This window comes from Salarias fasciatus, chromosome 22, assembly GCF_902148845.1.
Source record: "Salarias fasciatus chromosome 22, fSalaFa1.1, whole genome shotgun sequence".
In the NCBI taxonomy this organism is placed as follows: domain Eukaryota; kingdom Metazoa; phylum Chordata; class Actinopteri; order Blenniiformes; family Blenniidae; genus Salarias; species Salarias fasciatus.
Window position 1 is genome coordinate 8,717,736 of NC_043765.1, and position 24,630 is coordinate 8,742,365.

At 41.2% G+C, this 24,630-nt stretch overlaps 1 protein-coding gene across 1 annotated transcript in view; it reads right to left on the bottom strand.

Moving 5' to 3' along the window:
* Positions 1 to 24,630, bottom strand: part of grin2da (glutamate receptor, ionotropic, N-methyl D-aspartate 2D, a) — a 141,677-nt gene that overhangs the window by 70,942 nt on the left and 46,105 nt on the right. Inside the window, exon 6 of the mRNA XM_030119989.1 lies at positions 6,934 to 7,048. Coding sequence (XP_029975849.1) covers positions 6,934 to 7,048 — 115 coding nt within the window. The remainder of the gene's footprint in view (positions 1 to 6,933; positions 7,049 to 24,630) is intronic.

The following is a 24,630-nucleotide window of genomic DNA, read 5'->3' on the forward strand; positions in this document are numbered from 1 at the left end:
AAAAGCCGGCCTTATATATATTCTTTGTAGGGTTTTATAAGTAGCTACACTGTATGGGATGAACTCAAAAAAAATTCTAAAACAGTGACTGGGGCTGAGGGAAACTTCAGAGCTGGGTAATAATTCTCCTTGGGTTTGTCACTAACAGTCTCTTTTATTGCCACACATAATCGTCTCATCTACTGTTAATGCATTTATACACAGAGGACATTTTTATTCGGGTGATTTCTCCGCTGTACAGTGGTGGAGTAATCGGCACACCGGGCCAGTGTGAAATTTACATGTTCTGTATTCTCCTCCCACAGGTGAAGGTGAACGGTCAGTGTCTGTCTCTGTCTCTGTGTTGGGAGACTGACGACCTCCACAACGTAAAGCGGAGCCGAAAAAGATGAACGGATGGATGGAATAGGTAGGTACTGTAACAAGAACCCAAAATACGCTAAACTACATCTACTGTCACGACCCACAGTTCTTCACAAGACGGTCTGAATTGGAAAATATAATTTAAAAAATGAGAAGTGGAAGATGGTTTGGTAATAATCAAGGAGGAAACATCACAATTCCACATTAACAAATGAATTCATCCAATTATCCAAACTGGCACACACTGTTGCTCCAACAAAACTTTTAGTAGTATGCTGAAAATTAAAATTTATCATTCAAGACATTAAAATCTGCAGTTTAACATCAACACAGAACTGAAAGCAAGGCACTGAGGAGGTGAGCAAATATTAAAATATGCAAAGCAGCAGAGTATGTAAGATATATCTACTGAAATACCCAATAAGTGCTCAAATAGTGTATTCAGAAGAAGTTTTGTTTTCCAGTTGCCAAATGGCGAATATGAACTGAAAACCTGACACCGCAGCACTGCTGCTCGGCCTGTTGATCATGCGTGTTTCCGCCCCTCAGATGTGGTCCGAGCTTCCTGAGCAGCTCTCAAACTCATGTGATCATGTGATCCAGTGCTGTCCTCCATTTCTCTCATAGGTGATTAAAATGGGACACACCCCAAAACACATCTTCTGTTTGACAGGGAATCTGTTTTTCTCCGATAAACAGGCTGCTTAATTTTTCTTGACTCATTTTTTAAAATTAATACATCAAAATGATTGGCTTTGATGTAACCCCAGCTATGCAGGGGAAGTTAATATTAAATGGAATTTCATGTGATTGGTTGTCTCACATACAAAGTTTGGCGGCCAGAGTTTTCAGAGAATATCAGCAAAAAAGTGAGGAAATCTGAGTCATTGTGAAGTTGTGGGAAGGATTTCTTGTTTGAAACTCGGCACACTGGTGATTTGCTCTTCACCCCACCTGAACATCAGATATGAAGGAGCAACACAGCAGATGTCTGTTCAGAGCAGCAGTGTAACGCTAAGTCTTATCTGTTGTTGTTATTTTTTTTTCGTCCCTGCAGGCTGTGGTCAGTTTCTCCTTCATCTATCTTCCTCCAAACCCACAGAGAAGGAGAGAGTGACCTATCTGCTCTGTCAGCTTTCATTCAGTGGAAAACTCAACAGAAGAGCCACGAGACGTATCAGAAAAGGAGAGGAATTGGTCTTGTTATGGTTCCCGAAGATGAAACATTACTTCGGTTTGTTGTATCATCTCAAAGCCTCTTGAAGGCCAGAAGACAGACAAGTCTGATGCAACAAACTCAGAAATCAGAGATCGAATCAAACACAAGAAACAAACTGAAAATAGACGACACACTCCAAAAATACATGCACTTTAAAGCTCTGTTTTTCTTGAACGTGTGTCTCTTTGTCAGGTTTGATTCCACGTATTTCTCCAGATCTGAATTATGCTCTGAGGCTCGTCTGTTAAACAGGACCAATCACAGCACGGATGAGGCCTGAAAATGTTCAGTTCAATATTCTCCCAAATTCAAGATTCATCATCTGTGCGTTACTGTCAAGATGCGTTGTTTTACGATGAGTGGGACGTCTGAGGACACGGTCGAGTAGCTTGCAGTACGTCCGCCTTACAAATACATAGGGTGCATAGGGTTTAGAGAGGAGGGTGAGTGTGAACTATCACAGAGGTTGACTCATAGTCTCACTCAACGCTACTGATTAAGATGTGTTGTCCACACTGACATAATATATTAAAAAAAAAAAAAAGGTGTGGCGTGTGTGTTTATATGCTCACCAGGCATGTGCCACCCACCATAAAATGTCTCAGAAAGGCATTGTTCCTCAATAAAGTTCCAGTTTAAATTTTGCTTGAATATATTTCAGAGAGAAAAGCAGAGAATAAAAAAGCTTGGCTTCCTCCTACTCCTTTTCAGACATGATTACTGTTTGTGTGCGTGTGTGTGCTATGGAAGGAGTTACGTATATACACTATAGCTGTGGGGAAACATTTACATATAAACCATGCACATAAAGGTGTATATATGCAAAGGTGTATGCAAATTGTTATGATATACATGACTGGAATATGTTATCTTCAAGAGGTTGAATCGGTGTTTTACATCTTTTTTTTTTTTTTCTTTTTCCCAGAAGCATCTGTGCTTCCACTTAAATAAAGAAAGGAAGACTACTTGGCTCCTCTGCAACACACCGAGGACACTTTCAAAATGCATCCAGCCCGGATTAAACGATTCAGTGAGGAAGAACAAGTGTGGTCAGACACACTGTGCTAACTGAGCACTCAGTGGAAAAACATATGTCAATGTCATTATAAATAAAAAGAATGATGCAATATGTAATGTAACAGTAGGATACCATGAAAGTAATGATAAAATACACTGCCGGTTCTGTAAACATGCATCCAGTTATAAAAAAAGTGATAAAATTAACAGCTGTTTTTTTACAGTGTGATTATTCCAGCGCTCTCTCTCCTCAGTGAAAAACTCAATGAACAAATGAAATAATCCAGCTGGAGTTGAGCTTCACTCCATGAGAAGATATTTAAATTGTGAGAATCTTCAGTCATTTCTAGGTCACTGCGTATCCTGATTTACAGTCATGACTCCAGCTCTGTGGACATCCCAGTCTTCATTGGATTGTTCTAAATTAAAGCACTGATACAGACATAGAGCCGGTTTAAAGCGATACTTCAACATTTTGGCAAATTGGCCCATTTAGTGCAATTCCTTAGTCATTTCGAACAGCCTACTTACTTTTTTTGTGAGGGCGAGCTGTTGTTTATTCAGAGGTGAGTCGGGGAAGGTTTTTGGGACGGACACAATGGAAGTGGAAGGTATTTTGGTTCCCCCTCGTCAAACTCATCAAATACACAATCCAACAACCCCCAAACACTTTGGTGGACACGTTATAAGCCGCACATTCACTACGCTGTGGAACACCAACAAATAATATTGTAGCGTTACGACACTGAAGCAAATACTGGGAACTACTTTTTCTTTTGAAATCACTACGCCCAGACGCCATATTTAGTAAGTAGTTCCGTCTTAGCAATCTTCGCATAAACAACTCAATCTCATAATTTTGCATTAATATTTCACAGCGTAGTGAATGTGCGGATTATAACGTGTCCACCAAAGTGTTTTGGGGTTGTTGGATTGTGTATTTGATGAGTTTGACGAGGGGGGACCAAAATACCGTTCACCTCCATTGTGTCCATCCCGAAAACCTTCCCCGACTCGCCTCTGAATAAACAACAGCTCGCCCTCACAAAAAAAGTAAGTATGCTGTTCAAAATGACTAAGGAATTGTGCTAAATGGGCCAATTTGCCAAAATGTTGAAGTATCGCTTTAATGGTTCTCCCATGCACACTGGAATATTGTGCTCTGACAGGTTAGAGATTTTAAGCCAACCACTGCAATTGCTAACAGCCTGGCTGTTTTACAAAACTTTTGGCCAGGAAATGTTAAAACGATCAACCAGTCTGTGATTTTGATAAGAAACATCCACTTCCTGTTGTTCATTAGCAATCAAGACAATTTAAACTCCATTATTTCTTCTTTAGTAGCGGAGAAAGCTGATGTGCTACATGCTATGTTTGAATGGCTTTCTACGAAGGATGTCTATCCATGGTTACACGCCGGCCACCGCAGGGGAGAGCACAAGAAGTGAGCGATGGAAGCCAGGCTCAGGATAGTTTCTCATCCTTCGACCTGCCATCCAGCCCAGCCAGCGAATGTAACGCTGTTCATCTTCATGACAATGACTTCATATGATCTGCTTCCAGTACGTTTGAAGGTAGAAGGATTCAGAGAGTTGATGGGACGTATTGAGCCTGAACAGACCAGGATGGAATGGAAAATGAAGAGCATCCACAAAGAGCCTCTGAAAAGACTGATGGTTTCTAAGAGTTCTTCAGATGGACTATATATTTCAGGGACATGTACTTCATTAAAGATTCAGGCCCCATTTACGTGATGAACACTTCATGTAAAAGTGCCTCATTTTTGCGTTTTAGTTTTAGAATAGCTTCATGTTTGTAGTTTTCATGTTCAGCCACTCTTCCACTGATAACTGCACTCTACATACATTAACAATATTGAGTGCACAGGCATCCGAATGGACAGATGATAATGGATTGATATCAGAAGAGACTCTCATCTATAAAACTACATTCTCAAGTCGTAGTATTTTCTAAGATTTGCAATTTTCTCTGTTAATCTGGAGACTGAGTAAGAGTTTTTTCAAAAAGCTGTGCTTTCAATAATAACGCATTGGTTTTATATAGCGCTTTTCTGGACACTCAAAGACGCTTTACATTGCATTATTCATTCTCTCCATACTGGGTGGTGGTAAGCTACTACTGTAGCCACAGCTGCCCTGGGGTAGACCGACGGAAGCGAGGCTGCCAATCTGCGCCATCGGCCCCTCCCACCACCATTCACTCTCACAACTTTCATACTTAGGCAAGGTGGGTGAAGTGTCTTGCCCAAGGACACAATGACAGTTTTACGCCTGCGGGAGCAGGGATCGAACCACCAACCTTCCGGTTATGAGACGACCTGCTCTACCAACTGAGCTACTGTCGTGTTAGTGATTTCAAGCACCATTGTCGTGTAAACAGACACTCAGAACTTACAAAGGTTTTCCGTTTTCATTTAAAATCGTTGTTTAAACAGGGTCTTTTTGGACATTTTTCATTTTCCTAAACAAGTCGATTGATCTTGGAAAATTTTGTTCAGACAACAGACGAATCAATCGCCAGACACACCTCTACAACCAACTGAGGGAGAAAAAGTTTTGAAGACAGATTTGGCTCACAATGGAGACAAAGGTACGCTATTGATCAAAAGCACTGATCACTATGCTACATGTCGGTTCTGCATTGTTTGTTTGTTTTTTTGTTTGTTTTTTTTTATGAAACGCTTTGCGGATTGAGAACGGTGACAACTAAATTAATCATCTTGTGTGGGAGCTTTTTGAGATAAACTTTCCAGCTTCAGAAGCTCTCCACCACACCAGAAAGCCTAAAACTGAAACCCAAACCACCTGTTGATGCAGCGTACCGTATTATCTGGGTCTTAAGATTCAACAGGGCTGAACAGAAAACAGCAAGTGTGAAAGCGCCTGAGGACGACCACTGATTTCCCAAGACAAACACTGGGAGACGTGTCCACGCTCACAAACACAAACATAGGAGAAGTTTTCCAAGCATGAAACAATTCATGCTTAACTCTACCGACCTCTCAAGCATATATTTGACGGCAGGAATTGTGCAATATTGTGTATAGTTTGATGGTTTCATGGAATGATTGATCTTCACTGGAGTATCATACACTGTGGACAGACAGTGAAGACCTTGTACCATGGTTTCCACACACTGAAGGTCTTCAGACAATTCACTGAATTCTTTACTTATTCCTTAAACCGACACTAAGGAACTTTTCAACCTTAATAAAATATTTTAATATCTTTTGTGATGATACATCGACTTACAGCTAGTTGAATGACCCCTCTGTCACGGCCTGAGGGCGTCAGTATTGCTTTCACTTGGACTAAGCAGCTGTGAGGAGGGTGGTAGGAACCCTGCACACTAAGAAACTCCAAATGTGCGGATTGCTTTACGGCATGCGTCACATCATGATATAACATTGTTTAGCCACCATTAGATTCATTACCTCGTCGCTATCCGTCCTTCACACAGCAATTGGAAACAAATATAGGCGAGTTCAGTCCGACAGCATGCCACCTGGAGCAGCATTTTACGACGTTGTGCTAGTCCTCATGGGAACTGTAGTATTCATTCAGGCAAAACACTACCACTTTTGTCCACTGGCGCCGCCAAAATAAACGAAAACTGAAAGTTCCTTAGTGTTGCTTTAAGTCACACCAATCAAAATCCTCAAACCTTTATCAAATCCTTTTCTATCGAGGCAAACTGAAAAACAATGCTGAATGCTGCAGCTTCCGGGGAAAGTTTAGCTTTGATAGGAAGGTGAAGAACTGATAGCGCTTTTAGTAGTTTTACGCTGCCGGGCTGATGTGTTCCCCTCCCTTTTTCTACTTGATTTTACTTTCTTTGGTTATCTTCCTTGAAATGAAGGTGCCCCTGAGTCTGCTCTCATCGGTAAACATATTGAGTCTTAAAAGGTCAGGAGCAAATGGATCACAGCGGGGAAGCACAAAAAGGTTTCCTTGTTTTTCTCAGGTCGGAGGAAGTCCTGAGGTATTGAAAGCGCTCACGGAGGGCAGACCTCGGATTTGGCGCTATTACTGTACAAATGCTATACACGGCCCCTGACGGCGAGGGTATTGGACTCCCGAGTTAGCGCCGGCTAACAAGGCTGACAAACCGAGACAAGCAAGAGGAGCGCGAGAGAGAGGAGGGCAGGCCTAATGAGATCTGGGAGAGGCGGGAGGGGGGCTGGAGGGGGGCTGCAGGAAGGTGAAAGTGAGCAGTGATGAGTTAGCGTGTTTGATGGGCTGTGAAATTGCAGTTAGTCTATCTAGCTGCCGTGTTAGGATAATTAGCGCCAGTCGGCCCGGCTGCAGACTGACCTCCTCCCAGCCTCTGCCGTTGGTGTAGGAGATGACGTCCAGCAGCGGTTTGGACAGGTAGCCGTCACTGTTGAAGGAGTAGTCCCGCCCACCGATGGATATGTTTGTGAAGTACCTGGAACAAAAATGAGAGGTTAGAGCTCCTGATCACAGCGTGAACACCTGCACTTTCTTAATCACGTGTTTTCCAGCCTGCTCGTTCTGTTTTCCTCTGGACGCTACAGGTGGCAGGTGACTGGAGTTTTTTTTTTAGCTTCTCTGGGTTGCGTCTTTGAATAAGACATGCTGAAACACTTGCTCCTCTATTAATACATTTTTAAATGTATATTGCTTCGAGGAAAAAGCATCGGCTTGATTAAATTGCAGAAACACACGCTCTCAAAAGAAATTGTGTTATTACATTAAAATGACAGCAGAAGCAACGTGACGAGGGCTGAGTGATATCGACCACCGCGAGGGCCTTATTTCCTCACAGTTGCAGGTAAAAACACATTTGCTTGTTTGTTGCTCTTGAGTTATTGTGAAGTTCCAAACGGTGAAATAAAACGTGGACTGCAAAACATTGGTGCATTCTCTTTCTGCAAGAAAAATGGAAAAAAAATCCCCAAAATTTGTCACATGCACCAGTTTCTACAATCGTTTTCCGCATTTAAAAGAACATCAAGAAAATATCTGTAAAAGTGCATAAAAATACCAAATGAGAAAGGCAGATGGGAGAAGTTCAAGGAGGGAAAAAAAAAGCTCGGAATCTAATAGAGAAATGAAAGCAATGCCCGTTGAGCAGAGAGTCTCACTGCAGGGAACAAACATCAGGGACTCTGCGCTAAAGACAAAAAACATTTGTGCTCATATAGAGGCGATCACATTGTTGAAGTGTGGAGACCAGAAGGAGCGAGATAACAAAGGCCAGAGGAAGGGAGGCAGAGAGAATTCACGAAAATGTTCTCCCCATCTTCAGGCGCAATCTTGTGACATGCGGGAAGCTTGAAGAGAAGAAAAAAAAAAAGAGGAAAGGAAGGCTGAAAGAGTAGGTAGAACAAGCACTCCAGCGCACCTTTAATATCAGGAAAGACAAAACCAAGGAGTGTTAGTGTGAAGCAGAGAGACGGCGGCGGAGGGAGAGAGCTCTACCTTTGATGTTTGTTAATGAAACATCTACCTTAAAAGCATGGAGGAAAAAAGCACATCAAAAGCATCCTAATGAAATCATACTCTCAAACATACCCACAACTCGGCAGGAAGAAAACCTCGACAACAACTCAAATAACACTTAATCAAATGCATTCAGATCTGGAAACAGACACACAACTTCAAAAAGGGACACTGTTGTGCAGTCCAAGGCAGACTTTGTACACCCGAATTAAATTACAAATCAGAATGTCTATATTTGAAAGGTACCAGCAGTCTTTATGGTCTGTGTCCATTCATCCATCCTATGTGAGGAGTGTCGAACATGAGGCCTGTGGGCAAAAACCGGTCCATAAGAAGATTTAGTCCGGTCTGCCAAACCACTAAGTGGTAACAAATTCAAAGAGGGGAGGAAACAGTCAAATCCGAAAGGCTAATTTATTTTCAGTACCTTCCTCTGTTTAGAACGACAAACCTTGTTGCTTCACTATGAGGATATGCTGGGAAGTGATCAGGCAAAAGGAGATCTGGATCAAGGGCGAGTCCGTGTCTTGGTGCCCACCTGACGTCTGTTTCTCTGTGGACCTCTGTAGTTATTCGCTCATTGACTGGTTGAAATTGGGAATAAAGCTGCAAACATGTGAACTTCATTGGTGTGGTGGAAGAAAGGAGACGACGAAGTGGATCCAGGTGGAGAAATATGTGCATTTTAGAGGCTGTTCATCCTGACAAGCAGCAATGCTTTAGAAATAAACGATAAACCAACTCTTGCCTCTTACCCCACTGAGGGATTTCCAGGTTCAAAGTGCTAAATATAAGTAAATATACAGCAGCTATTGTATGGATCAGCTGAATTTGAAAAGTAATTCTTTGAAACAGCATGACGGGTGACAGAAATCAGGATATTATATGTATATCACTGCCAACGTACTTGACTTTTAAATGAAGTGAGCAAGAACTTAATCCTTCCCATTGTAAATTAAATATGACTCTCCACGTTAAATACATATATTTCTAAAACCAGTGGAATACATTTCCATTTCCATTTTGGGTTTTAAGCAGCAGCTATTCTTCACAAGGATTTACAGCCCAGCAGGGAAATGAGATTTAGCTCCTATAGGTGCATGTGAGAGGAGAGCAGCAGGCTGCGTCGTGCACGGTTCACCCCCCCCGAAAGGAAAACTCTGGTGAATTCAAGAGAAATTACCAGCAAACTAATCAAACATCCCACTTCACACTCGCTCCATGCACGTTTGCACGTTGCATCGTGTTGATTAATGTTATTGTATTTATAACTGCTACTCCAGCTACTCCACCTATTAAAAAAATTAGTTCATATTTACAGATTAAAATATCTAAAAAGTACTGCAGAGAAATTATAAGAATAAAAAAAAAATCTATGGCTGCAATGAACAAGAGAGAAAAAAAAAACTTTGGGATCATTTTCAAGAAGTTTTGAGTTCACTTGACGTAAACGGACACTCAAAACGGGAAGTTTCCGTTTTCATTTGAAGACATTGCCGAGAGAACAGCATCTCTGTCAGAGAAACATGCTGCTTTAAAACGCACCAACAATGGTCAACTGCTGTGTTTAAAGAAAAACAACAGTTTGGCAGCGACAAGAGATTAAAATGAAAGTCATTTTTAGGGATTTTACCAAAAAGATTTTAAAAATATCAGAGCAGAGAAAGAGACGACGAGCTCCTGGCGTGAGGACGGAAAGCGACTGGGACGAAGTTAACAGGCTGACCAGGTTTTTTTCTCTTTGCAAGTTGCTTTTACAGGCTGCAGAGTTTGGGGATAATTTACTAAAATGTGGATGACGAATAAATTATTGTCACCACAGACAGCTCAGGTCACCGCGACTTTCTGAGGGGAATTAAAATAAATCACACGTTGCTCGAATAGAAAGTTTCATACTGTCTGCTTTCTTTTTTTCCACAAAAGCTCTTGTTGAAATACTTGCAATACCCCGGAGAGTTATTTAAGCATATTACAAGACTTGTTGTTTCCACGTTTGATATTTAAATCAGCATTTTTATTTCAATCTATGAGTCCAAACATTTGTTGGAAAAAGAAGTGACGAAATTCAAATTTATGCTTTGGTAAATTCAGTCTATTGCTCATTAGATTTCTGTGAAAGATTGCCTCCACAATACTGAGTGACACCATATCACAACATAATGTGTTTTTTTTAATAACAAAATAACTTAAATGTGACATATTGGATGCATTACCAAAAAACCAAGTTCATATGCCACAGATTTGGGAAAATGCAGGAAGGCAGATGTAAAAATGCAACAGTAACTCGTCATTACAAACAAACAATATCATGAACCTGGAATTCAGAGGCAGGGGACACTGAAATGGGCGCGAACCGCATTCAAATAGAGCAGGAAAGCTGAAGAGACGCGTTCGGCTGCACCCTGATTCACTCGGAAGTCGTGCATTTCTACCTTCTAATCATAACATCCATCAAGTGATTGGTGGGAAGGCAGCATAATGATAAACACCTCCGCAGCCATTACGTCTCAGTAATATTGGAGTATTGCTGCATGTGTAATCATGTCGATCTGCAGCGGCTGAAATAAAAACTCCAGTTCCAGATCACGTCAGCTACGAATGTAACCTCACACACTCGGCACTCTCCGAGGGCGCTTTGACAAAAAGCTACCTGCGTGCATGTTTCTGAAATCATGTCCACCCATTTTCTGACTGCAGAGGAGCTCCTGGCAGGCGCTTTGTACGGGGAGACTTCCGACCCACCGGGCTCCTGCAAGCAGCTGATGTTGGCTGACATCTGGGAGGCCCCTGAGGAGCTCAATATTTCTGTCTCACCTGGTTTTACCTCGGAGAGAAAGCCTGCCTTGAGGCTCGGAGTGGCACGAGTCAGAAGCATCTCCGTCCTCTCCGCCGAGCGCTGCCTGTCTGCAGAGGAGAGTGCCAAGACTACAATTCTCCCTCAGTCCTTCATTCTTCACTATTGTTGAACGGCTTCTTGCTACCAACTCAAATTTTCTTCAAGTTTTTTTTTTCCCCCTGCAGAAGTTGCGGTGCGGTGCAGAGAGGCAGGGAATCAGGGACGACAGCCAGAGATCCCAGAAAGAATGACGGATATAGTGAAAGAAAAAGCAATAAGAGGAAACAGATATTGACATCAAAGGGAGCATCTGATACAAAAAACCTTTATCGACAGTGGAAGCATCAAATATTCACAGTGAAACAGATGTGAAGCATAAGTCCAACATAAACTAAATCCAGGAAAGGGCTTAACCTCTTATTTTAAACATGTTAGCAGCTGCCGCTCCTTTTCAATAACAACACAGTGCAGCCTTAACACAAGTCCAGAAAATCCATCAAATACGTCGCTTCAAGCCTTGTTACAAAATAAAATATATGAAATACTGAAACCACATAATGACCAGAATCTATAACTGCTGCAACAGGATTTATGAGAATTGAGGTGAGGCTGCAGGGGTTCACAAATAGTTGCTTTTTTTTATTTATTTTATGTGACTTTTTTCACAAAGTCCCAAGTTCGGTTCACTCAATATACTTTGTGTTTTTTGTAGTAAATTATTGATTACGGGGGATTATTTGGGATTATATTAACATTAGAGTTGCCAACCGTTCCTTGAAAAACAGAATTGTTACGTATTTGGACGTAAAAGTGTGCGTTCAGTATTGAGCTGAAAAGGAACGCACTTTGTTCCGTATTTTTGTGAGAGTCGAAACGTGAGCAATGGAACATGCGCTTTTTTATGAAAACTTACAGTAAATTGTTCACCGGCTCTCTGACGTTCTGTGACCGAAGAGCTGACAAACATGGCTTGACAACACAGAATCGCTCTTATCTCATTGGTCAAAAGAAGACCGTTCCTAGTAGGCTACGGCAGTTCATTGGCCAGTAGTCAGTTTTGTCACAGAGCGCATGGGAAGAAGTAAATCAAAACATTAAAGCAGCGCGCAGCATGGCTTCCATAGACATGTAAGTTTGTGCCGTTTCCATATCGGATATATCATGTTTAGTTCATTGATTTGTGTCTGCTGCTGCAGACTGTGGTGTGTTTTCAGTTTAGATACTGCACCTTGTTGGTTTTTTTGTTCAGAAGGTTTTTCAGTTTTGATTTTGCACTTTTTTAGTTGAAAATAAAAAAAAGAACATGTTAAAATCCAGAAGAGACAGCAGCTGTTTGATGTTATTTTGCACATTTAGCAATAAATATAGACTAGAATAGAATAGAATAGAATAGAATAGAATAGAATAGAATAGAATAGAAGACCTTATTAATCTCACAGTGGAGAAATTTACAGGTGTATAGGCTCATAGAACCCACAGCGGGGTGCAAAAGTAATGAATGGTGCAATAATTAACAAGTAATTGTGCAAATCATAGTAGGATTGATAATAGAAGCTAAAGACAATGATGATCTAACTGTATGTGCAACCTGAATCTTAAAAATATAACAGGGAATATATAATATATACAATACAATATGCAATATAGGATGCAATATTTGTTTGAGCGGAGTGAATGTATACAGCAGAGTGAATGGATGATAAAGTGTCACTGAATTTCTTGAAGGGGGGCGGGTGCAGGATATTATAATGTCCAGGATTATTGCACATATTCTACACAGTAGAACTGTATAGTCTGACAGCGGTGGGAATGAGAGGCTTGTGGCAGCACTCCTTCCTGTACTGAGGGCGTCTCAGTCGGCCTCTGAAAAAGCTGCTGAGCTCCTCTACCGTCCGGTGCAGTGGCTGAGAGCTGCTGTCTATGATGATGATGATACTTGAATAATAACTGTCTCACTGTAGGCCTCAAATACAAACTGATCAAGCTGATCATGAGTTATTACAATCTTGCTACTGTAGGTGTAATGCAGTAGCCTAATGTGTTTTTATAGTCTGTACCAGGTATAACTGTCGCAAAATGCTGTTATATATGCGTTTTTGACCCCCCAAAAACCCTATTTGTTTCAGCTGCCCGTGAGAGGCGTCCCTTATTTCAATCTCTGGGAGTTGGCAACCCTAATTAACATACAACATGGATCTCGTATGGATTATTCTGCAGTGTTTCACAGTTGTTTAGTATGGAATGAATCAAAATCAATGAATTAAAATCTGTTGGAAAAAAGGCCTTTATAGTTATTCCCTGTTAAAAGCCAGGGGTATTAAAATGCAAAAAGCAAGTTGCTGCAGGGATTCAGTCAATCGCTAATGGGAGGAAAAACATTATAATTACTTTCTGTAATTAATTTCCCTCAAAATAAATTTAGATTTTTAACCTGTGGCCCATCAAGTGGAATCACATGAGGGCAGAAAAAAGGAGGAGGAAAGACTGGGAGGCCCAACGACGAACATCTCAGTGGGAGAAGATGCACAGTATTTACTCCACAGCAGAACCACGGCGGAGTCTGGTTTATTCAATGAATTCATTATAAGACAGCTGTGCATCAAACAACAGGGAGAGACTCTACCTGTGGAATAAGCACCCGCTTCCTGAGTTTATCACACAGACCGAGTGGAAGAGAGAGGAGAAGAGACACTGAAGTGTCGAGAAGACATGGAGAAGAAAACACAAACATGCGTGAAGATGGCACAAAGAAACAGACTAAAAGAAAATTTGAGGAAGACATCAAAGAAGAAAAGCAAAGGAAACAATAAGGACATGACTTAAAAAAACAGAGAAAAAGACAAAGAAGAAGGCAGGATGGAGAGGAAGAAAATGCTCCCAGAGAATCGAGAAGGAAGAGAGAGAAGGTTAAGGCACAGTTCGGGGTCGCTTTAGAGAGTGAAACTTTATTTCATCTTTTCATTAGCAGGGACAGAGTTTACCCTGACCTCCACATACTCACTCAGGCCAGCAGGGAAAAAAAAAGAAAAGAAAGAAAAACAATGAGGGGCAGCGAGCTCTGGCTTCCCGAGGACAGCCAACAGGCGACGATTCTCTCAGAGACACATCCAGCTGCAAATAGCACACCTGGCCGAGCACCGACACGTCCTCGCCAGTGTTCAGAGCTCAGTGTGTAATGATCCTCTTTTTCTACTTTTTTCTCTGAACTTCAGTCCTCTGGTTTGTTCTGTAAGAGTCCGATCTGAAATGAAGTCATGTCATCCTCTTATTCATGCCATGTTTATCACAAATATCCATCACTGCCCCTTCCTACACACACGCACAAATTCAAATAAGGATTCCCGTCATCTACCCGCCTCTGTCGTCATGGCCGACAGGCAGCATCCGACCAATCAGGGTTCAGAACAAACACCTGAGCAGGTGAGGAGTTACCCAGCAGAAAAGTCATTAAATCCCTGATCAAGTAAGACAGGAAAACACCAAACCAGGACTCACTCAGAGCTCGACAAAATGTTGTCGTTTCAGTTGACAATATCCAATTTTAATGGGTTTTTTTTCTCTCCACTCTTCAAATCAACATTGCTAATTTAGTGTGACTCACAGAAAAAGACACCTGAAGAAAACTCAAAGCCCTCTTCTGTTATGTATAATCCGTCCTCTTTCCATTCAGAAGGTTGTGCTGCCGAAGGCAGAGAGGAGAGGAATCATCCACTGGAAAAGACGTGTGTGTGTTTCCACCTGTCTGTTCGATATGAAGTGTGTGTTAATGTAGACATTCCTGCCATCGTGGAGATGGATGCTGGTCCGTCTGACATTCTGTGTCTGTGAATTTCCAGAGATCCAGTCTCTCTGCAGGAAAGTGGTTTTGTAACCACTATCACATCTCGAAATGTAAAAGAAGAGGGAGCGAAGGCGAGAGAGAGGGAGATGAGCGAGTGAATGATCAAGCGTCCTTTCATGCTTCATATAATGAAAGTCTGGGATTTGTCAGCATTTACTCTCCAACTCGCTTCATCTTTCTCTCCTCGTGCATGCGGCTCGCCATTTCTTTGCGGGAGTGTTGATGTTCCATATTATTGGATATATTTTTGGAATGGAAAGAAAAAATAGAATAAATGAATCATGGCGTGAAGGCAGCTTTGAGCAACCTTTTACACATTACAAAAAAAAAAGAGCACTGCGCACATCTTTCCACACTGCGAATCAAAGCAACATCATTCCAGAGAAAAAAAAAAGCTTTATAGCTGTTCAAGGACTAAAAAGTCTTCTTGTTTCAGATATTTTTACGTTTCAGAATTATTCACTGTTATTAAAAACAGAGACCTTCATGATCTTCACTGTGGGTTCAGATGTGCACGGCTGTGAAAAGCCTTGAAATAATGAAATGGACATGTCAGTTAAAACGCAGTTCTCAGTCAAGCAAACATTCATATATAATGTTGAATATTATCTGCTTTTGCACGGTGGAGTATCAAGACAGAGCAGAGGCGATTTGTTTATTTTTACAATGTTTGCAATAAAGTGATCATGGGAGTGAAACGTGTGCTGGATCATGATGAGATGGACTTCAACAAAATAACAAAATGACTAAATCTTACCAGCTAACTTTTCAAGAATCACCACAGTTTATGTTGCCGAAATAGAAACAGGAGCTTAAGTATTGAAACAGATCACAGCCTTTCATTGACGTAACATTGAAGTGAAAATGGAAATATTTTAGTTGTGTTTTGGGTGTTCGTTTACATGACAACAGTGCTCAGAGCCATTGAAAATCCAACTTTTGGAAAAAGGCTCTGAAGATGGAACTCTTTAAAAACACTCCACTTGCATATAAATGGGGGGGAAAAGCAGCTTTTCAGACATTCCGCGACTGCCACTGCGCCCCACGGCCATAATAAATAATTCCTCTTCACATGTGAGTCGATGGACAATAACAACAGCGTCTGCCTCCAGACTGTCAAGACTCCCGGTCAAAGTTCTCCTGGGAATTGGTAGTTTTAGATTTGAGAGTCGTCCGTAATAACAATCCAACCTGGATGTCTGTCCATGAGAATGTCCGTGCACTCCCACTGTTATCCTTTATAACACACGTGTGTGGTTTGATTACAGAAACCTTCAGCAGCACCCGCTAGTGGCCCTACATGACAGCGTCATTCTCAGCGTGTCTGCCGTATCCATGGAAACAGACAGTTTCCAGAACATTGCTGTTTTGACGTGAAACTTCTCTTCAATGAAAATGCAAAAATGACACCTTTTCACTTGAAACTTTTTCATGTAAACAGAGTTAAAGGCAAACTCAAAGCGAATAGACAAAGAAAAGACATCACTACATTGTTTCAGGGTTCTTCAGGTTCTTGGAAATTATTTGGACTTTTTTGCTGTTTGAATAAATAACATTTCTAAATATTTTTTTCTGTTTTTCCCCACCAAACTAAAAAAAAATATAGAGTCAGATTTAGTTGATTTTCTTCAAGAACATTAAACTACGGCATTGTGAGGTTAGACCCACAAACAGCCGGGAAAACGATGAGCCTCCTCATCCCATTCAGGTCTTAATGAATTACCTTCGACTCGATGCTTTGTGATTCTCTTGGTAAAGATCAGCAGGCCGACTGCAATCAATGGTTTAGTGACCCGGCTTTTTAATGCCGCTATGTAGACTTCACTCCTGCAGCCTCTCTCTGCCTCTAATGTGCTCTTATGAAACTCAAACAGAACAAATAAGGTGTCTCTGAGGCTGTTGCCACAAAATATTGAAAATTTTACACAATTTGATAAAAGACTTAGTGTCTCCATTTATCTCATATTGAAAATATGATACTTATGTTTTGTAAAACTGCTCTTTAACTTCCATTCTGCGGCACACTGCAAATGAATTAAATTGCAGGTCTTAATCCCATCTTGAAGAAAAGAGAAACGAAAACAAATGATCTTCCAATAAGGAACTTCAATGTATTTCAGTGGAGAAGTGGTTGAGCTTCGGCTTGATTGAGTTTGGTTCATTTCCACAACAAAGTTTTACTCGGGATCACTGTTTGTGCACCAAGGTCGCCGAATGTGTTATTCAGCCTGCCTGTTATAACATACGACCTTTTATGAAAGTTAAACGGACTTATATGACGCATCTCTTCTCCATTCACACGTCCAGACACACCGACAGCAACGAACCAAACTAAAGTGAATACTGCTGGGACTTCAGAGTCCTCCTCTTCTCCCTCTCCCGCACTAACAGTCTCTTATTGAATGAGATGATTCAGAGTGCATCAGTCTCCATGACGGAGCCGCTGTTGGCCTCCGTCGAGTCCTCTGGAGCCGGCTCGCTCCTCTCGCTGCGGAGAATAATGTTTATATTTAATGCTATTGCACTTACCCGCACAAACAGACATATTACAGCCTGCGAGAGACTGACAGAGGCCTCGGGCTGAATCACACTGCACAAATGAAAGGGCTTTTGGCCGTGAACACCGAGGGGAGCGGCGGCCTGACAGAGATGTAAAGACAATCATGACTCCTCTGTGACTCATAGATTTTGTGGCGAAGGAGAGCGGAGGAGCAGCGAGTCTGTTGTGTGTGATTTAACTGGGCTGCGTGTGGCTCTTTAATATTCATAAATCGTTAGAAGATTCAGTGTGAGACATTTTAAGATGTCGTCAGGAGGACTGTGGAGTCTCTAGTAGCTTGAACCGCTGCATTTTAAGCAGCCGACCACCGGGGAAGGTTTGAAGAGAGCTGCTTTGAGGCAAACCGGGAAACCCACAGAAACAGATCAGTGATCAGTGGATCACTGGATGCAGTCAGTCTGATGAAAAGGGAGAGCCAGGCAGGTTAAATCCCTTTCTGTATCAGCAGGTGAGTCACCAACAAAAGAACAATAATCAAAGCTACGCATGGTGATACACTTAACTGATAGTTCACTGCCTAACGTCCTCTGAATTCTATGTTTTGGTTGGTGATATTAGTATTTTCACATCGCTAAATGACACGGCGGAAATATTCATCAACACCCACATTTTATATTAGGAGAAATCATGATGTGTACTGTGAAAAAGAACGCATTGTTTGCTCTCAGAGCTTGATGTAAAGCTATATTAATATGTTGTATCATGCTGAACAGACTCGTATCAGACGTGATCTATTAAAGTTTACATGTATAAAAACAGGTACAAACAGGATATTGTGCACACACTTGTTGCTGATCTCCTAATGCAATGTATAAAAGTGGCATCTTCTAGACATGCAAAGTTACACACAATGCATTTTGAGCTTTCACAGACATGAATAATAGGTATATAGGATCAATTTTGTGAATTATTGGAAAGAGTTTATATTAATAGGATTAATAGAATATTGTACAATGCGCATGTGGTCCACAGTAGCTGAAAACATGTGCAGATTCCCATGTTGCCGTTTTTCTTCTCCAAATACAGATCTCATTGCATAATATTCCAATATGTTTGATAGCTTCATCTACTGACATGTCCAACTCAATGGCATCATACTGAATTTAGTGCTCAGTGCTCCATGGTAACAAATGAACATGGAAGCAACTTCGTTCCCTGAAGATTTTTTTTTGTCATTCCAGTCTAATACATGCAAAAGTCTCATTTCAATGCAGCAATCAGGAATCTAACACACAAGTTGTCAGACTTATACTTGGTCCAAATAAAAAGTGATGATAAATGGATTTCATTTACTATTTTGTGCAATTCCACAGCTTCAGCAGTCTGCAAGCGGTTTACACTGTTCATCACACTCACCCACGCATCAGTGGCGACAGCTACCGTTCAAGGTTCCTCCACCTCCACAGGGAGCAATTTGGGGTTGAGTGAGATGCTCAAGGACAGTTTATCACATGAATAGGACAGAGTGAGAGATCAATTTCTCACAATGGAAGTGCAAATGGCTCAAACTGACTTCTCCAATGTAATTGCAACAATCAAACTTACCAGCACTAGAATTGGCGAACTTCTAACTATACACACACACACACACACACACACACACACACACACACACACACACACACACACACACACACACACACACTAAAGAGAAGGCTTAACTCCAGGTCAATCACAAATCTGTTAAATCAAGCTGCCCAGTTAGGAAGCAACACTGATTGTGAATCAATTTCACCTGCTGTTGTACAAATGGAGCAGAAAACAGGTAGAAATGAGCGGCAATTAGCAAGGCCACCTTCATAAAAGAGTGGTTCTACAGGTAACCACACATTGTTTGTCCATTCTCTTTTCTGACTGATGTTTTGGTCGCTTTTGCATTTTGTCAGTGCTCTCACTGGTAGATGAAGCATGAGATACAAACTTGGAGAGAAACTTTGTTTTTCAGTAAAAATAGAAATTTACCTACAACATAGCTTCATCACAAAACAGGACCTGTTGAAATAGGTGCTCTGGGTTTTTCCCTCCGAACCCACAGCACAGACTTCCTGCTGTTACTGTTGCATTGCCTGGGAGTCAGTCACATCAGCACACTGTGAAAGAGTCCTTCCTTCTCTGCTGCAGGAGACACTGCTGGTGTAGACAGAGAAGAGGATGGGAGACAGAATGCAGCCCTGTCTTTAAAACCATTGTGCTGGATTTAAAACCCTTTATAATGTGCTGCTCAGATGGTGAAGCTCATCCAGGATGGCACATTAATGTGAGCTGTGGCAAGAAGGCAGATGAGGCATGTGCTGTTTCTGTCAGCACAGGGTCCAGAGCATAGAGAAATAAAATATTACATTGAGTATGAATCCATATCCAGACCTCTATGCAATAATATTGATTTAAATTGATCATTTCTATGTTATTTTATTCTTAATGTCCACAATAAAGATTTTCAACTGGAATGTTTCATTCATTGAGATGTAGGATGTGTTATTTTAGTGTTCCCTTTTCTTTTTTGAGCAGTGAAAAAACACTTTTTTAATCTTTATCTGCGAAACAGAATCGATTGAAAAACTTAACGGGGCCAGATTTCAGTTTCATCTTTGAACGCCACATTTTTGCACATGAAGTTAAGAAAATGAGTTTTATTTGTCACAATGCCAACTGTATCATCGTCCATCTCCTCAGTGACAGACCCGTGGCGAGCCGCAGAAAAATAGAAACCACCTCCTCTTTAACGTGCCAATGTGTGCAAAGTTTTGACATTAATAAGAAAAACTCCCACAGTGGGAGACACCTGCACTGGTGTGTTGAGATGCTTGAGATGGTCAGTCTCACAAATAGAAGTCCTGAAAAGTGTGCAGACTTCAGTGAACTGCAGTATTGCTCCAGAGAGGCCGTTCTTCACAGTAAGACTGTTGAGCCACAGAGACGATGGTTCATGTGCAGCTTCTTGATTTCTGAGCTTACAACCATCAAACTGCTGAGTCGAACCAAAAATGAACCTTCCACTTGGCAGCAACCAGTCACTCAGAAAACTCCAGGATTCTTCACTTTGAGTCCTCCACAGTGAGGCACCATGTTACCAAAACAAACTACTGCAGAGATTTTACAAATAAGTTACGCATTGAGTAAAAACTCGTACAGAGTCTTGTTTTTTTTTTTTTTTGGTGCAACGGAGAAGAGATGGCAGGTGCAGGTATAGCAGAACAGCAGGATGCAGCAACTGTGAAGTCTTGATGATTTCAGTGTATAAATGATTCATTATTGATGAATGTGGAGCGACTAAAAACTAAAGCTTAACAGAACAACATTTTCAAGTGAAAACACCAAACTTTCGTTGTGTTTTGTGTGTCCATTTATAAGATAAGTGGTGCTCAGAGCTACTGGAAATGCGACTTTTACTGCACATGCACACCACGGCCACAGTTCTTCTGCACTATTCTTCTGCGCGAAATGATGGACAATAGCAACGATGTTTGCCTCCAGAGTGTCATAACTGTCATAACCCAGTCAATGTTCTCCTGGGACTTGGTAATTTTACAGGTGGCGGTGAATGTAAAAGCAGTCAATCTTCATGGTCTGTCCATGTGAACGTCTGGTAAATTGTTCATGTTTATAGCTTATTGTTGTCTGAACACGTGGTGTGGTTCAATGCAAAACCAAGCATCAGCACTCACTAGTGGCCTTACATGAAACTACAGAGTTTTCACCATTTCTATGCAGACAGAAATCATTTTCAAAACTTTGTTGCGTAAACGTGAAACTTTTCTGGAACCAAAACACAAAAACGATGCATTTGCACTTGAAACGTTAAAAATGGGGCCTAAGAAAACTAAATCAGACTTCAGAAAGGTTTATAATCTTGTGACTGAGTTTTTCATGATGACAAATTGAAAATCTTTCTGTTGTGAATGAAACAAGACACACGCACGCACGCACACATGCACGCACACACACTCCAAATAAACTCACAAGCGTGTTTTGGGACTGTGGGAGGAAGCCGGAATGGATTGCAGAACCACTTGAAACCATTTTATTTGAAGGTTGGCAGCCAAATATATTAGACTTGTTAGGAGTCGGGCATAATTACTGATTCAAAGTTTTCCAAATCCATCACTCACGCGGACCACCTCCTGCTCGCAGATGCAGTGCGTCACTCATTCATAAAGATCAAGCCTGGAGACAGCATTGAGGTCGTGTTAGTATGACGGGAATACAGAAGACGGAGTTGATTGATGATAAAACGCATGCATCCAAGGCTCTGCAGTCCTGCGGGAGCCTCTGCAGCACATTTGACGCACGGTGCTCGTGTTTGTGTAAATAACACATTTCTCCTACACAAATGATGAATTGATGCTCCTTGCGAGCCCACGAGAGCCGGGCACTGACGGCGCGCGACAATGAAACAAAATCAATACAATCTGAAGCGTGTGCCTCGACCCTCAAGCCATCACTGTCTTGTAGAAGAAGGAGGGAAGTGCGGGCTGGGAACGGTAGCGAGAATAAGAAAGAAATAATGATAAAATATTAAAAGCGTGGAGGTTGTTTGATAGCGATATGCTCCCGGTCTCTGGTCCGTAGCAGAATAATTATTTTATGCCCCCGGACTCAAGAGGAGATGGAGGGTTAAAAACAAATCCTGCTGACAAATAAGAAATAATTCATGCAATCTGAGCTTTGATTTCTCTGAGCAGCAAAAGTATTTGGCTTTTTTCAAGCAGGATGAAAATAGACGACGCATCGATGAAAACAATCCCGTCAGTCTGCTGTCCACATGAAGTTCTCTTTTCCGTTGCTCACTGTTTCCTATTTTCTCGCTGTACATCCCTCATTTTCTGTAATTTCCCTTCTTGCTGTCATTCTTTGAATCTCTTGATTCTCTATTTCCTTTTGCTCCTTCCAAGTCCATCAATCTTCCTCTGCCTCCCCATCTTTCATTCTGTCTCAGTCTCGTCCCACAGGGCTTTTCATGGCGATGTGCATGGCTTGGCATTATGTGTGTTTGCTTTAGTTTTTCTTTTTTTTTTTTTTTATGTCTTACATGGCCGGGAACAAACTGGAACAAGGCTGAAAGTTAAGAATTCTGTCCTCTCCCAGCAGAGTCAAGCTCGCATAAAAAAAACATGGAGGGACATCGAGATGAGAGGCTTGTGTGTAAAATAAAAAATTCATGGTGATGAAAAACGTCTGCAAGTCATGATCATGATGTAAAACCCTGGAGTGACAGTCAAAAATTACAGGCCTCCAGACCCATTACAATGGAGAGGAAATGGCCAATCAGGGAATCTTATAGGTACATTCATGTGCATTATAAATTTTCCACTTGCATGGAGCTTTTTGACGGCGGAGGCACCACGCCACCTGTGACCACCGACTGATGAATTAAAGCCTTCGAAATGCCAGGAAAGCTTTTCGGCTGCAGGAGCTCAGTCCTCTCAGTTTGTACAGTCTTGCTGTTGTGACATTGCTCCTCAGGATATATGTCACTCTGTTTTACACTGATTACTCTCTTCTCTGGGTTTGATCGACATTCGGTCTCAGATTAGATGTTCTTAATCTGAGACCAAGTTGTATTTCAATGTTCAGTGAATGATGGTGACATGAATATGTATTTGGTCTAAACATGCACATCTTTCTCTGATTTTTGGTGTTTTGGTGAATTTACTGATTGAGTCTGAAGAAACTAAACCTAGTGACTGTTTAACTGTGTATTCATTTACAAGACAGGATGAGAATAAATGACAGAAAATTTTATCAGATGTCATTTTGGTGGTGAGGAAATTTGTATTTGGAAGATTTGGGAGATGCTGTTGTAAAAGTGCTGTTTGGTAACTAATCATATTAGTGTGAAGTTTATCGTTTTCTATTTCAATTCCATTTCAAGAGAATCCCAGCTGGACAGATCATCAGCTCAGGGCAAACTCAGACAATCATCAACTTATCTTGAACATGTCTTTGAACTGTGTGAAGACACTCATGCAAATTTTCATGACACAAAAAGGTGATTGAGATGATCTCCGCCATAGTCATGTGATTTTCCATCAATGATTAATGAGTTAAATCACTCATAAAGCAGAAAATGAAAACATGCTATGAGATGAAACTGCCAACTGTGACACCTAAAGGTCAAAGGTCTGTTTCCACATATTTAATCTAAGCCTGTGTGGAGAACTGTGTCATCTTTCTGCTTCTTTGTTTTCTTGATGGTTTCTTGTTTTCACTCCGTCGAAGTTGCTGGATTCACCGTCTTATTGCGGCCCAAAGAGTTGAGTGACCAGGTTGTCCCTGAGCCAATCAGTTCCTCTTCACTGCTCTCTGAGTGTCACTGATAACTCTTCCACAACGTGCTGCGACCCACAAACTTTCCCCATCCGCTATCTGACAATCAGCTCCAACACCCCCAGCTTCCAGACTGTCTTCTTCACCACTTTAACGCGACTCATCACTTGGTGAAGTTTACACCATTCGATGAGGTTTACAAGACTTTTTCTTTCTCTTATGGTTTGTATGTTCCCTCTGTGTGTTTCTGTTTATTTTTCTCTTTCTCTCTTTAGTTTCCTCCCACAGTCTGAAAACATGTTCAAGTTAATTGGTGACTCCAAATTGCTTGTAGATTTGAATATTATTTTAGTTGTTTTGCATGAAAATGGAAAACTTTCATTTCATTTCGGGTGCCCGTTTATACAGCAATGCTGCTCGAAGCCACATTAAAACATTCTTGTGTAAATTGGGCCTTTGTCAACCAGTACCCTGATTTTTATAAAGCAGCAAGGACAGAGAAGCATACATGTTAAAAGGCATGGTGTATTTCATCAATACTCATGCTATGTGCAGCAGATATGTTTAATAAAAACTGTTTTTTGAGACTTAATACTATTGCATATGATCTCCAATCTGAATATTTTACTGCTGTGTTTGATGTTTGAGCTTTCAGTAGTTGTTCTGGGTGCACAGCTAAGCACCTTTAATGACTCCCACGTTGTCTTTCTTTGCTTTTACTGCTTTCTCTGCACATCATGCAACCGCTTTCTCCATCATAACACTAGAGGTCAACATATTACAGAAGGTAAACAATGTTAACCTGCATGAAGTGTACAATGAGGTAGGGGGTCAAAATATTTAATTAAAAACCATCCAGGTGGAATGAAAGCACATTTTATACAACAGGTTGTAAAGACATGATAAGATGCCTGTAAATTAGATTCAGTTTGCTTAATTATGTAATAAAGTATTGAAATGGGGCGCTTTATTGCATAAGACATTGAATAATAGCATTGCACAGCAGGAGAGCATAAGGCAGGAAGGGATAAGAGAGAGATG